General features: G+C 40.2%; 1 protein-coding gene across 3 annotated transcripts in view; it reads left to right on the forward strand.

Annotated features, from left to right (window-relative positions):
• The window catches only part of ANO6 (anoctamin 6), a 202,198-nt gene that overhangs the window by 178,564 nt on the left and 10,721 nt on the right, over window positions 1–12,913 (forward strand). For 2 of the 3 annotated variants that reach the window (XM_082666609.1, XM_082666610.1), the window contains 3 exons: window positions 5,336–5,541; window positions 9,496–9,698; window positions 11,165–11,270. In XM_082666609.1, the coding sequence (XP_082522735.1) occupies window positions 5,336–5,541; window positions 9,496–9,698; window positions 11,165–11,270 (515 nt within the window). Of the gene's footprint in view, window positions 1–5,335; window positions 5,542–9,495; window positions 9,699–11,164; window positions 11,271–12,913 lie in introns of those variants that run through there. The other variant, XM_082666611.1, reaches the window with a different exon arrangement.

Here is a 12,913-nt window from a genome sequence, read left to right on the forward strand (position 1 = left end):
TAGTTCTTGTGCTATACAGTAGGACCTTGTTGTTTATCTATTTTATATATAATAGCTTTTATCTGCTAATCCCAAACTCCTAATTTATCCCTCCCCCAGTTTTTTAAATTTATTAAATTGTTTTCCTATTATCCAAATAATCCTTAATGAATTAGAAAAATCAATCAGTTTCTGAGAGTAGGCAGTCTGTTATTCTGTATTCAACACCAGAGTGAAATCTATGTTTTGTTCTTTTGGTTTGTGGGAGATAGAATTTCCAAATGCCTTTTGAATTATTTTTGTTCCTCTAAAATAAACATAGGGTGCCTTTGGGGGTGAGCTCATCCCCACAGTTTCCTCCTTCCAATTTTCCCTGTATTCGTTAATGACAGCACCATCTACCTTTTTAATTCTGCATCTTGGCTACTGAAGGGAAACATCTTTTGACAGACAGCACTGGAGACTTCCACCCTTACATAGTTAGGCCTTGCACCCAGCCACCAGCTCTGGTCCCCTCTGCCCCGTGGAGGGAACTCCAACTCCCCTCTGCCTGAAAACCCTTTCCCTTCTTTTCTACCTGGAAGAGTTCCTAGCTAGCCTCAGCAGGAACCCTCAACTTTTCACACAGTTTCTGCTCTCTTCTCTAGCCATCAATAGCACTTGACTCTTGTCTTGATGGTATGTGTGTGCATGCCTCTCTCCCTGGCTAGACTGGTCCTGTTGGAATTTAGCACTCAGGCCTTTACATCTTTCAGTGCTCAGCTGGGACACCACTGCCTGGACCCTCATAAATATTTAAGTGACTTGAGCTTGGAGTCCCAACACACCCAAATACAACTGTTGGTTGAGTTTACAGTGGCATTGCCCCAGCAGCCCCCGCCAGGTTCTGTAGGGGCATATGTGTTTTGAGTGAAATTTCTTTATTTTGTTTAGTGAATTCCCCACCATCCTTTGAGATTATTAGAGTAAGCCTGGGTTGTTAACCAGAATTGCCTCCCCAGGTGTATGGTCCTGACTTCTGAGAACTTAGACTTGGGGCCTAAGAGAAATAGTCTGTCAGTCTTAAAATCTGAAAAGCCACAGGATACCGTTTTGTACGTAGAGCACCGTACAGCACAAACACCAGTCTCTCGAGAACTTGATGATGCCTTCCCAGTGGGCGGGTGCTCCAGATGAAATGCAGTAATGTGATGAAGTGGGCCCTGCTTGTCTCTGGTACTGCCTCTTTCACCCTTGCATGTTCACTTGATCTCACCTTCATATATAATTTTCTCCATTTAATTTACTGTAATTAATACCACTTGTTCTTTAACATCTCCTTGCACCTACCCCTCTCTTTCCCTCTCTCTCCAGTGCTACACCCTCCCAGGCCTCCTCTGCACTCTCCAGGACCAGGCCTGTCTTCCCCCACTCCCCCATCTCTGCTCTATTTCTTCCCACCACCTGCATCGACATTTCCTCATCTTTGCAGGATGAACTTTCCAAAATGGCAACTAGGTGACTGGCGAGGATTTGTAGGCCTCTCATCTCTTTACTCATTTATTCATTCATCCATCCATCCATCTAACAACGATTGAGCAACTGCTCTGCCAAACACTGTATCAGTTGCTGGGGATACCAAGAAAAGTTAAGACTTGGTGTCTGGCCTCCCAGGGCCAAGCAATGGATGGTGAGTACTTGGTGGATTGCTAAGCAGGTGAACACAAATGAGACTTCCTAGAGCAGGTGATATCTAAACTGGGTTTTGAAGGGTGAATGGAAGGTAGCTAGCTAAAGTGTGATAGAGGTGATGGACATTTCACGCAGAGAGCTGGGTGCAATTTCAAGTACAAGGGCATGAAACAGCTTGGCAAGTTTAGAGAGCGGCAAGTAAACAAAGGATGGCTAGAACAAAGGATCCATAGGGGGGATATCAGGTAAGCAAGGGCTGTATCATGGTGGGTCTTGTGTGCTTAACCAGGAGACTTGAACTTATCCTTAAAGAAACAGGGATACTTTGGAATATTTGTAAGCAAGAGAATTGCATTGTGTTTATGTCCAAGAAGGTCAGATTATTCTGGTAGCAGAATGAAGATAATATTTTGGGTGGGGCCTGCATTTGGTGGGGAGAGGGTATTTCAGGGGGGGCTACACCAGGTAACCCACACAACAAGTGGTAAGCACCTACATAGAGGCTATGGGCTGAGGAAAAGGAGACAGATTTGATAGGTGTTCAAGAGATGACTAGTATGGCAGGTGAGGAATAGAATTGTGAAGATAAATTCTAGGAGAGTGAATATGCAGGGTGGAATGTAAGGAGAGGAGTTGGTTTTGAAGAAATGGTTCTGTGTTGGATATTTTGAGTGTGAGGTTTCTATGAGACATCTGAGAGGCGATGTCTGTTATTAAGTTGGATCTCCCGAAACTCAGAGGAGCTAGGGGTGAGACCATGTGGGTGATTCGGGCATGCTAGGCAGAGAGTTGATGATGAAGCCCTGGGGAAAGGGGCGTTTAAAGGGTAAATGGGAGAAGAAAAATCCCCAAAGAGAAAGGAGAATAGCAGAACAGTTGAGAGAAAACTAGCAGAGAAGGCTATCAACTTGCTTGAAAGGGATTCAAATATTGACTAACGGAGCATAATGCAAAGGGGTAGGGGGAGGCAAAAAAGCAAGAGCTAATAAAGTCCCCTTAATGGCCGGGACTGTGGGAAAAAATACAAGAAGCACTATAGTTAGATATCTTTAAAAATTTATATCTCTCTGTGTGTGTGTGTGTGTGTGTGTGTGTGTGTACACACACACTTCTACCTTGGCTTTTTAAAACTATTTAAATAAACAAATCAAGGGCGAAAAACATTCCACAGAGAGGAAAATATTTGGCCATATCAAAAGCTGCTGGGAGGGGGCAGGGGGCGGGGTGGGGGGCACTGCGGGGGGCGGGGGGAAGCTGCCTAGTAATCAAATAAACAAGGACTGAAAAGTACATTTGGCTTTGGCATGTGCAGCCACCAACAGAGTTAGCAAGAGGAGTGCAGTGGTGAGGGCCACAGAGGCTGCAGAGCTTTGAGTGATGGAGAAATCATCAGCGCAGGTGAATTTCAAGAAACTTGACTTTAAAGTGAAGAAGAAAGCATAGAAAGGATCAGAGAGCAATTCAGGGTCATGAGAAAGTTTCAGGCAAGGGTTGTTTTTGTTTTCACAATGGATGTTTTTTTGCCTTGCTGAGCTGATAGGCCTTTGTTTTTGTTCTTGGTTTCAAAAGTTGTTTAGAAAGTTCTTCTCACTTGAATATCAGAGCAGATTATACCATGCTGGTTTTTTTCTGGTGCTTTAATTAAAAATGTTTAATGCATCGAATTTATTTTGATATCAAAAGTGAGGACTCCATACCAGCTCTTCTAATGATTTAGCTAATTACTCCATTACTTGAATCCACTGATTTGAAACATCATTTTTATAATATACTAAAATCCCATGAATATCTGCATCTGTTCTTGAAATCTATTTAATTCATACTATCTATTAATGCACTAGTTCTGAACTGTTACCATAGCAATATAATACACATTAATATGTCTTAGAGCTGGTCCCATTTTATCCTTTTTCAGAAATATCCCTAACACTGTCACTTTAAACATCCCTCCTCATTATTTCACTTGTGTACTTGTATATATTTCTTGAAGAACTTTAGCATCACCTTTCAGCTTTTTTTCTTAAATCCACTTGGGATTATTAACTAAATTTGCATTCAAATTCTAAACTTTATTTTGGAGAAAAAAATCTGACATGTCCCCAAACTTGAGTCTTCCCAGTTAACAATATGGTGCGTCCATTCATTCATCATTATTTGTTGTTCTTTATTTTTTTAAGTCAATTATCATAACCATCTTAACATTTCTCACTAATTTATTTCTAAACAGTCTGTGCCTTTGTTGTCTTTATGAATGGTATCTTTTCTCCTCTGGATTTTTAACTGGCTTTACTGCTAATAAAGTCCTAATTTCTGGCTTCTCTTCAATAGTAAGGAGATCTGGCAGCCCTGGGCCCTCGTTCCAATATGGTGCCTCTGAGCAGTTCCTTCCATTAGGACATCCACTTGCCAGTTTGCCAGTTACTGTACCCATTCCACACATTTCTGTTACCTGCCTGGCCCCTGGAGGTGGAGGACTTCATTTAGGGTTGGGTGAATCATGGACACAGATGTTGACATCAGTGCTCGGTGACATGCTGCTGACTCTATAACGTCACAAACTCTGGTCCTTGCCTGTGTGATTTCTCTGAATACAGCGGCTCCTGCCTGGCCTGTAGACTGGCCAGATCTTTCCAACCCTGACTGCTTTTCTGTGGCACTTTCTGGCCTCTCATATCAGAAGCGATTGCCAGCTTCTCCTACCCAGCCACCGCCTCCAGAGTCTTGCCCTTCCTGGCCGGAGTGATCCCTGCCCCTTGGCTGAGCAATAGCCCTAAAGGGCCTGCTTAGGGCCCTTTTCCTCTGATCCACTGTCTTAGTTACATCCCTATGCTAGTTCACTTGAAAGGTCTGCCAGTTAGGAGAGAAGGGTGTGAAACTTCTTTAGATCTCTGGCCTTATCATAGCTAACCCTACCTTCCCGCGGTACAGCTTCCCCCAGATCTCTGCTGCCCCATCTGTAGCGAAGCCACGTAAATTACAGACAAAGGGAAAGAACTTCTAAGCCACCACCCCAATTTTGACTTACTGTGACCGCATAGACTGCAACAATATCGAAATAAAAGTTCCTGAGAAAGGATTATATTTTGACTTATTAAGACACTTACTGCATACATTTCCATCATTTGTAATAATATACCAAATTCTCTGAATGTGCTGCACTTGCATTCACAGACTCAGGGGAGCTTGTGCATTTGCTTATTTTCAGCATATTTCCTCCAGCATTCTCCAAACATAGGCTTCCCAAATTTACATTCGGTACATTTCTTATTTCTTTTTAGCTCGTTAGGTATTTCCACAATATTCCTTTTCCGTTTTTTAACCCTAAATCACAAATCCTCTTCCAACATTCTGTTACTTCTACACTGAGAATGAAGAATATGCTTAGAGTATCCCAAGTTTATTACTAGCAAATAACTGTGGTTGATTAAAGATTTTTAAATATGTTATTCCTATGAAGTGTATATATGTGAAAGAAACAGGCTATCATTAGTCTTCTCTCCAGAGGTTTTATATTTGTCTTTTGTTTGGATTCTTTCACTGTTGAACATTATTATTACCACGAATGTCTTTTCTCTTTGGGATGTAGCTCACTGTTTGCCTTTCTCTTTCTTAATAAGAGTAAAGGAATATGTGTTGTCCTTCCATCCATCCACCACTCCATGATGTATGTCCCTTCCATTGACAGTTATTCAGTTTGGGTTCGTCACCTTATTTGTGGCCTCTTTTCCACTGGCCCCTCTGTTGGCTCTGGTGAACAATATATTGGAAATAAGAGTGGACGCGTGGAAACTGACTACCCAGTATAGACGCATGGTGCCAGAAAAAGCCCAGGACATCGGAGCATGGCAGCCCATCATGCAAGGAATAGCAATTCTGGCTGTGGTGACCAATGTGAGTAAATAGGCTTCACAGGGTAAAGACCTTGGAAAGTCCAAAAATGCATTAGGGTTGCTTCCTAAGGAATCCAGTGTTTGGTATTTCATGATACGGGAGGAAGATGCTAATACTGTCATTCATATAAACAACATAGTTGCTATAACTGTAATTGTTATTTTTTAATGTATTTTGTTTATTGTACATTATGTATTATTACTGGTGAATTACAAGACCTCTTACAGAGGCAGCTGCTAAGGATAGTGACCATTAAGCTATTGTTGCTCATTTGCTAGTTTTTATTCAACAGAAACATGGTAATAGTATTAACAGTAAGTACTATTTTAATCCTCACATGACTATAAAAGGAGTTACCCAACAGTGCTTTTATAATGGAGATAGAAATCAATCCATTTAGAGTTTGAAGACCCTAAAATAATAACAATCATGCCACCATATTCTACTGTATATTCCAGACGACGAATTGAAAATAGGAACTATTTGATGATGAAGTATAAACGCTTTGTGCATTCCCAGCCGTTCCTTGCCTTCCTCGTGCCCAGGGGCAGAGGTTCCTTGAGGAGGCAGATTTAGGGCACGTCTCATCTCTCCTCACACCACCCGTGGTCTTTCCTACCCACTGTTGGTCATAAGCTAAGCATCCTCACGCCCTGCATGTGTCTGAGTGATGAGGGAATAGAACGCAGTTGTTTACAACCTGTACTGGTTATGGACCAGTCTGAACAGTCTCTCTCTTTTCCCACCCCTGCCCTCACTGGCCAACAGGGGGCGGGCAAGCAGAGCGATTCCCATGCCAGCCCATCAGGGAACCGCCTTCCCTAGAAATGCCCGTACAACCAGGGCTATTTCCTCCCTTATTTCACTGCCCATTTCACTCCCAGGTTACAGTCCCCACCGAAGCAATATCCCAGTTTTAACAACTTCTTAATCAAGTCACACTTACCCTGCATCCGCCACCTTTTCCCACGAGCACTTGTAGAAACAGAACGGAGTCCGCAGTGCCTGAGCTGTGCCTCCCAGCACTGCAGCTTCCCAACTGCACGATCTTGGGCCAAGACTTAACCCTTCAGAGCTTCATTTTATCGTTTGTAAATCGCGTAATTCCCTATTACATATTTTCAGACTATTATATACCACAAAGGGGGCTTAGGGAATTCAGTGAGTTAGTGCATGGAATGCACAGAGCCTGGTCCTCATGGAATGTTAGCAGCTTTGTTATCACCTTCATTCCACATCATCATTCACAGTGACAATGTAGACCTTGCCAGGTGTCAAAACTAGAGGCACAAGAATTTTACAGTGTGTCACTGTGTGGACCATGGTCACAGTTTTACACAATAAGACAAGTTATCTGGAACCCAGCTGTCACCCCCCCAAGAACCCTCAATTTATCTGGATTGCATGCTGTCCCTCCTTTTTGGAGAAAGTTGGCAAATCACACACAAAGCAACCGCTAGATTATGTCAGTTTCCACACACCCAGCTAGTCCCCACCTTCAGCATCCACTGTGCTGTGAAACGTAGGCTGATGTTCAGAAACATGACAGCGAGGCCTTTCAAGCGCCACAGTCATAAAAGTACGCATCTGTCATGTTCAATGTGCTATACGACACGAAGCCGGGCAGGAACGTGGACTTGTGTGCTTGAAATTTTTAGCAACAAGGTTTGAAACTAAAAGCATTTTTGTTTGACCTTCAGCAAACCAGAAAATTCAATTGACTTCTACTCCCCATTACTCAAGCGTCCTGGTCTGATCGTATGAGGCACCTTTTCCTCGTGCCCCCAGCATGGCTCCACGCCGCTAGCGCAGATGGAGTATTGGCTGTGTCTCTAAGACGTGTGCACACACAGGCACACACATGCCCACTAATTGGTGCTACTGTTCTCATTCAGTGGATGTTTTTTCTTATAACTCGGGCATTGTTTTATTATACCCTAGAAAAATTGCTTATTCGATCATCTATTAAACTATGGACAATCCTTTTTTCCATATTAAAATTTGTTCAGCTTCCAAGACGCAGCTCCTCTTCATGTTTGCGTATAATTCTGTAAGAATGAAACATGTATATTATCCCCTCACATACCTAATTTGTGCCTTGCCAATCTCATGTGCACAACAATAGCTAGCTTCCCATAATAGAACTTTTAGGAAGCAGGAAGAAGAGAACAGCCACCAGGGATATGAAAGGGCATCAGGCAGGAGTCTGGTATAAAATCATTCGTTCTAAAGCTGCTGGTTCAATAAATAAGCTGAATTGACATTGTTGTATCATGCCAGAGCATCTGCTACTGAAGACCTATTTTAATTTATTTTGATATAAATGGAAAATTGTGTTTGGGACAGCATGGAAAATGAAGCACACTGCATTTATTTGTATTCTTGCAGTGTGTCTCAAAGCAGCTCAATTCAGGAGGAAAAAGTATCTTGTCAGAAGTCAATAGAATTATCTTCCTTGTTGGAATTTTTGTAGCTCCTTGAAGCACATCTGCAGGTGATTCTATAAAAAGCTAAAGTTGAGTTAAATGATAACAGGCAATTTTAATCTATTGAAATCTAGGAAGAGTAAAATATTCTTGTCTTTCACCACCACCACTACCACCACTGACAGGCAAGGCTACACACACCCAGAGAGACTCCACATCAGAGGAAATGACAAAGCTGGTTCTAGTGGGGGGGGGGATTTTGCAGTAGAAAAGCCCCTCAGTTGTTTTTCTTGCTTTACCTGAGACCTTGTTTATTGGCCTGTGGTCTCACTGTGTCTAAATCATATGTTCAGATGAATACTATTAAGATCGTGTTGTGCAAAAAACATGTCTTTTCTTTTGCTTCAGTGAATGACTGAAACATTTAGCTTTGTTTATTCACATAGAATTTGGATTGAAGAATATTCTTTACTTTCTCCTTCCTTCAAACCAGTTTTACACATTGAGAGATTAAAGCCCAAATTAAAGAATTTTGGAGGAAATTCATGTAATTCATAATAGCTTTAGATCCTAATAAATGTCTGCCTGGCATAGACTCTGGTTTAAGACTGACCCATATTTATTTCTTTAATCTGGGAACACACTAAACTCTCTTTATGTTATTTGATAATTTACAGTGTTTTTAACTATCTATTTAACCTTTTGGAAGTTTAGAGGCTTAGACACTAGGTCTAACAAAATAGATACCATTGCTTGACTGTATGAATAGAACAATCCCAATACAATTTCTTGTTACTACATTTTATTAAAGTAACAGTTCTTGCTGTCTAATAAAGCAACAGACATAAGTATGTACTGAGTGTTTAAATCAGACTATGGTTTGACTTGTCTAACCAAGTCAAGATACTATAGGGAAAAAGTATGAAGTTGAAGGAAAATAGATATTATGCAGTTAGTATTCTATTTTTAAGAGGTAAGTGATAAAAAAGTAGCTTTTTCTCAATTATTTATCTACAAAGGAATCATATAAAGCCAACCTATTTTCATAATATTGACCTTAGTATGACGCATACAAAAGGGACTTCTAAATCCTAAAAGATTAAATTATATCAAATAGTGCTCCAAGGTTGATTGAATTTCATTATATTCTAATTTTTTAAAATATAATTTACAAATAACATATGCAAGCAGCTCTTGAGTTGTCCACAATACCCCAGTCTACAATTATTCTTACTGTACTTAAGACACATAATAGGCAACTATCAGGCCTTTGCTTTTGAACTGCAGGTAGACTTCTGGACATTCCCTTAAAGACCAAAAGCAAAGGAACTATTTTACTTTAAAGCAGCTGCTCAAAGACTTTAGGATACTCACTACCTATATCCATTTGACAGGGAAGAATTAAGGTTTCTGAGTCTTTAATTTAAAAAAAAATCAACTGATGAAAATGTAATTCTGGCATGTCGGTTAACCTTAGCTATAAAGGCTCTCAATTAATACCCCCTTTACTGTTTTCTTCCCAACATAGGCCATGATCATTGCTTTCACATCAGACATGATCCCCCGCCTGGTGTATTACTGGTCCTTCTCCGTCCCGCCCTATGGGGACCACCCACACTACACCATGCAGGGATACATCAACAACACTCTCTCCTACTTCAACGTTGCCGACTTTAAAAGCAAAAGCAAGGAAAATCCGTACACTGAGCTTGGTGACTATACCACATGCAGGCAAGTTCTGCTTATAAGTGTTTAAAAATGCACTTCATCTTTTAAAGGACTTTTATTGTAATATAATTCTATTTGGTATCATTTAAATAAAATTGCTAAAGATGTTTTTTTCCTAGCTTTCTTTTCAATCAGACTTTAAAAAGGATGGGATATAAAAGTTAATACAGACTAGGGTTAGAACTTTCAAGCCAAACCATAAGGCAAGGTTTTTAAATGAGAGTTTCAAATGATTACAGGAAGACTGATCCAGGGGGAAAGTCCTATATCTTAGAACTGAAGAAACTCTAAGAGTTCCAAAAAGCAAGATAATTCAGTTGTTATGACTAATGTGTTATTCAAGCACAACCTGATGGTACTGAATGATGACAAACTAGTATGTACCATCACTTAACAAAGCAATGCAAAGACAAAAATGTAAATACCTCAGCCTGGCCTAGCAGTGTTCTCTAAAAGTGTTCCAAAGCTCTGTGCACTAATAGTAATGGCTAGTAAGATCAACTGTGGACAGTGTACACTTAGTTTTGTCAACTGAGTTACTAACTGAAAAGTTTGTTGACTGCATGTCGTAGAGTTGTGTGTGTGTGTGTGTGTTTTCAATCAAAGTCTTAAACCTAAAGGAGGCTTTAAAATTCATTTAGTTCAACTCCTCAAAGCCTTCTCTGATTCACATTCTCAACAACACAACCAAGAAACCAGAGATAAGCCCCAGATAAATGTTTCCAAGTGACACATAGTAAAGCCTCTTCAGAATCCCTCATTGAATCTGGTTACTCGTACTTTACATAGTTCTAAAGAGTAATTAAACTAGGTCTAAGAGGTTACAGGCAGAAAATGAGAGATGTGCTACCTGAGGGAAATACACTAACAGCAGTAGCAATATGATGTCTGACAACAAGGAAATTAAGTAAGAAAATTATAAAAAGTAGGTTAGTATTCTCTGTAGAGAGAGATAGCCCCATAGCTGAATGAACCCTGATGACACCATTATATAAATAAATTTATAAGCATGTTTCTGAAAATATGCTAACTTGTTTTAGTTATACTCTTTTGAGGAAGCAGGGATAAAATTTAAAATATTTTTGTTCTTTTTTACAAAGATGGAATCCATCATTACCATCATCTTCCTCTTGTAAGTTAAATGAAGTATTACTGGAGTAGTTATTTCAGGGTTTTGTCATCAAATTAAACTCTTGGAGAAAACTTGGGAGTTCCCTGCTGGCCTAGTAGTCAGGATTCCACGCTTTCACTTCCGTGGTCCCGGGTTCAGTCCCTGGTCAGGGAACTGAGATTCCGCAAGCCATGCCATGTGGCGTGGCCAAAAAACAAACAAACACTCTTAGAGAAAATTTATATGACGTCCAATTTAAAAGAATGTTGCATGAAGTATGACCTTTTTTAATGGGCCCTTGTTTACAGCATTTGATCAGAAAGAATTATCTCCTGAAATGTCTCCATCTCATTTCCAGGTATCGTGATTTCCGGTACCCTCCTGGACACCCACAAGAGTATAAACACAACATCTATTATTGGCATGTGATTGCAGCTAAGCTGGCTTTTATCATTGTCATGGAGGTAGGAAAAGTATACTCTGAAATAGTTTATGAAGCAGTGTATTTGCAGGCTTTGTTGTTGCCTCTTCTGACTTAAAATGTACAATATGTTATCTCCTGCTAATAATTATTTTATAACATTTATTAATAAAATTTGACCTGAGAACAGTAATTAAATGAAGTTGGTTGGGCTTCCCTGGTGGTACAGTGGTTAAGAATCCGCCTGCCAATGCAGGGGACACGGGTTTGATCCCTGGTCTGGGAAGATCCCACATGCCACGGAGCAACTAAGCCCGTGCGCCACAACTACTGAAGCCCGTGTGTCTAGAGCCCATGCTCTGTAACGGGAGAAGCCACCCCAATGAGAAGCCCGCGCACTGCAGTGAAGAGTGGCCCCCACTCATCACAACTAGAGAAAGCCTGTGCGCAGCAATGAAAGCCCAACGCAGCCAAAAGTAAATAAATAAATAAATTTATTTTTTTAAATAAATAAAGTTGGTTAACTCCTTTAAAAGTTAAAGGCATGTTGTGTGCTAGGGGAATTCAATTCCTTTCAGTTCAGTATTAATTGAAGGCCTTTTTATTTGGGGCACTGGGCCTTTTATTTGGGGCACTGGCTATTAGGCTATGAAGGGGCTTATTCAAGACAAATAAGAGATCATATTTTCCATGGAGAAACTTTTATTGCTATAATATTTTTATTTGTATTATTTTAATTGCATTTTCACAGTATACCTTCTTACAATAGTTTTTTACATCCCTGAAATTTACCAGCTATGAAAAATGACTAAGGCAGCTATAAATTTGAAATTGATCTAACCAACTTTACTTCTTACACCAAGTGAATAACTACTACTTAATTCCAAAGATTTGAAAGTTACTTCATTGGTGTGGTCAGTTAGTATTATATTTAACTGCAAGAAACAGAAAGCCCATCGATAGTGGCTTAAACAAATAGGGATTGATTTTTCTTACATAACAAATTTCACTAGGAGTAGCCGGGTGCTCCTGAATTAACACCAGCTCACTGATGTAAGGACTGTATCTGATTCTCTAGGTTTTCTCTGATTGCACGTCACTCTGTGGTTGTAATATGACTACTGCAAATCCAGATAACACATTTATGTTCTAGGCAGGAGGAAGGAGAAGGGTGATGCTAGCCAAATCTTTTCCTATTTGTTAGGAAAGAAAATGCTTTGCCAGAAGCCCCCAGAGCAGACTGTCACCTACATCTCATTGGCTAGAACTACAGCACATGGTTCCTCATAGCAGCTAAGTAGGCTGAGACAGGAGGTGTTTGGTTTGCTCTGAGGAGAATCAAAATCTGTTAGCAAGAAAAAAGTGGGACAGGCTACCTGGCTTTGATAATTTTTCTAGTATTTTTTTAAGTAGTTACCAAAAATTAACAGAAGAAAATAGTTCATCATTAGTTCACCATCATAAGTGGATTTCTGAAGTACAGTATCTGATATATCGGCAAGAGTCACTAGTTTATATTCAAATATGTAGTTGCCAAAGTGTTTTGATTTCTACTTTTGATATCATGGTGGACTAGATGCTGTGAGGGGCCATCTCACTACAAAACATTTAGAATCAGTTAAAAACATAATTTCCTTTGCAGTTTTGCGCTTACTAGAAGGAAAGAGAATATACAAAGAGGAAAAC

The sequence above is a fragment of the Grampus griseus genome, assembly GCF_964374135.1.
Source record: "Grampus griseus genome assembly, chromosome: 11".
NCBI classification, from domain to species: domain Eukaryota; kingdom Metazoa; phylum Chordata; class Mammalia; order Artiodactyla; family Delphinidae; genus Grampus; species Grampus griseus.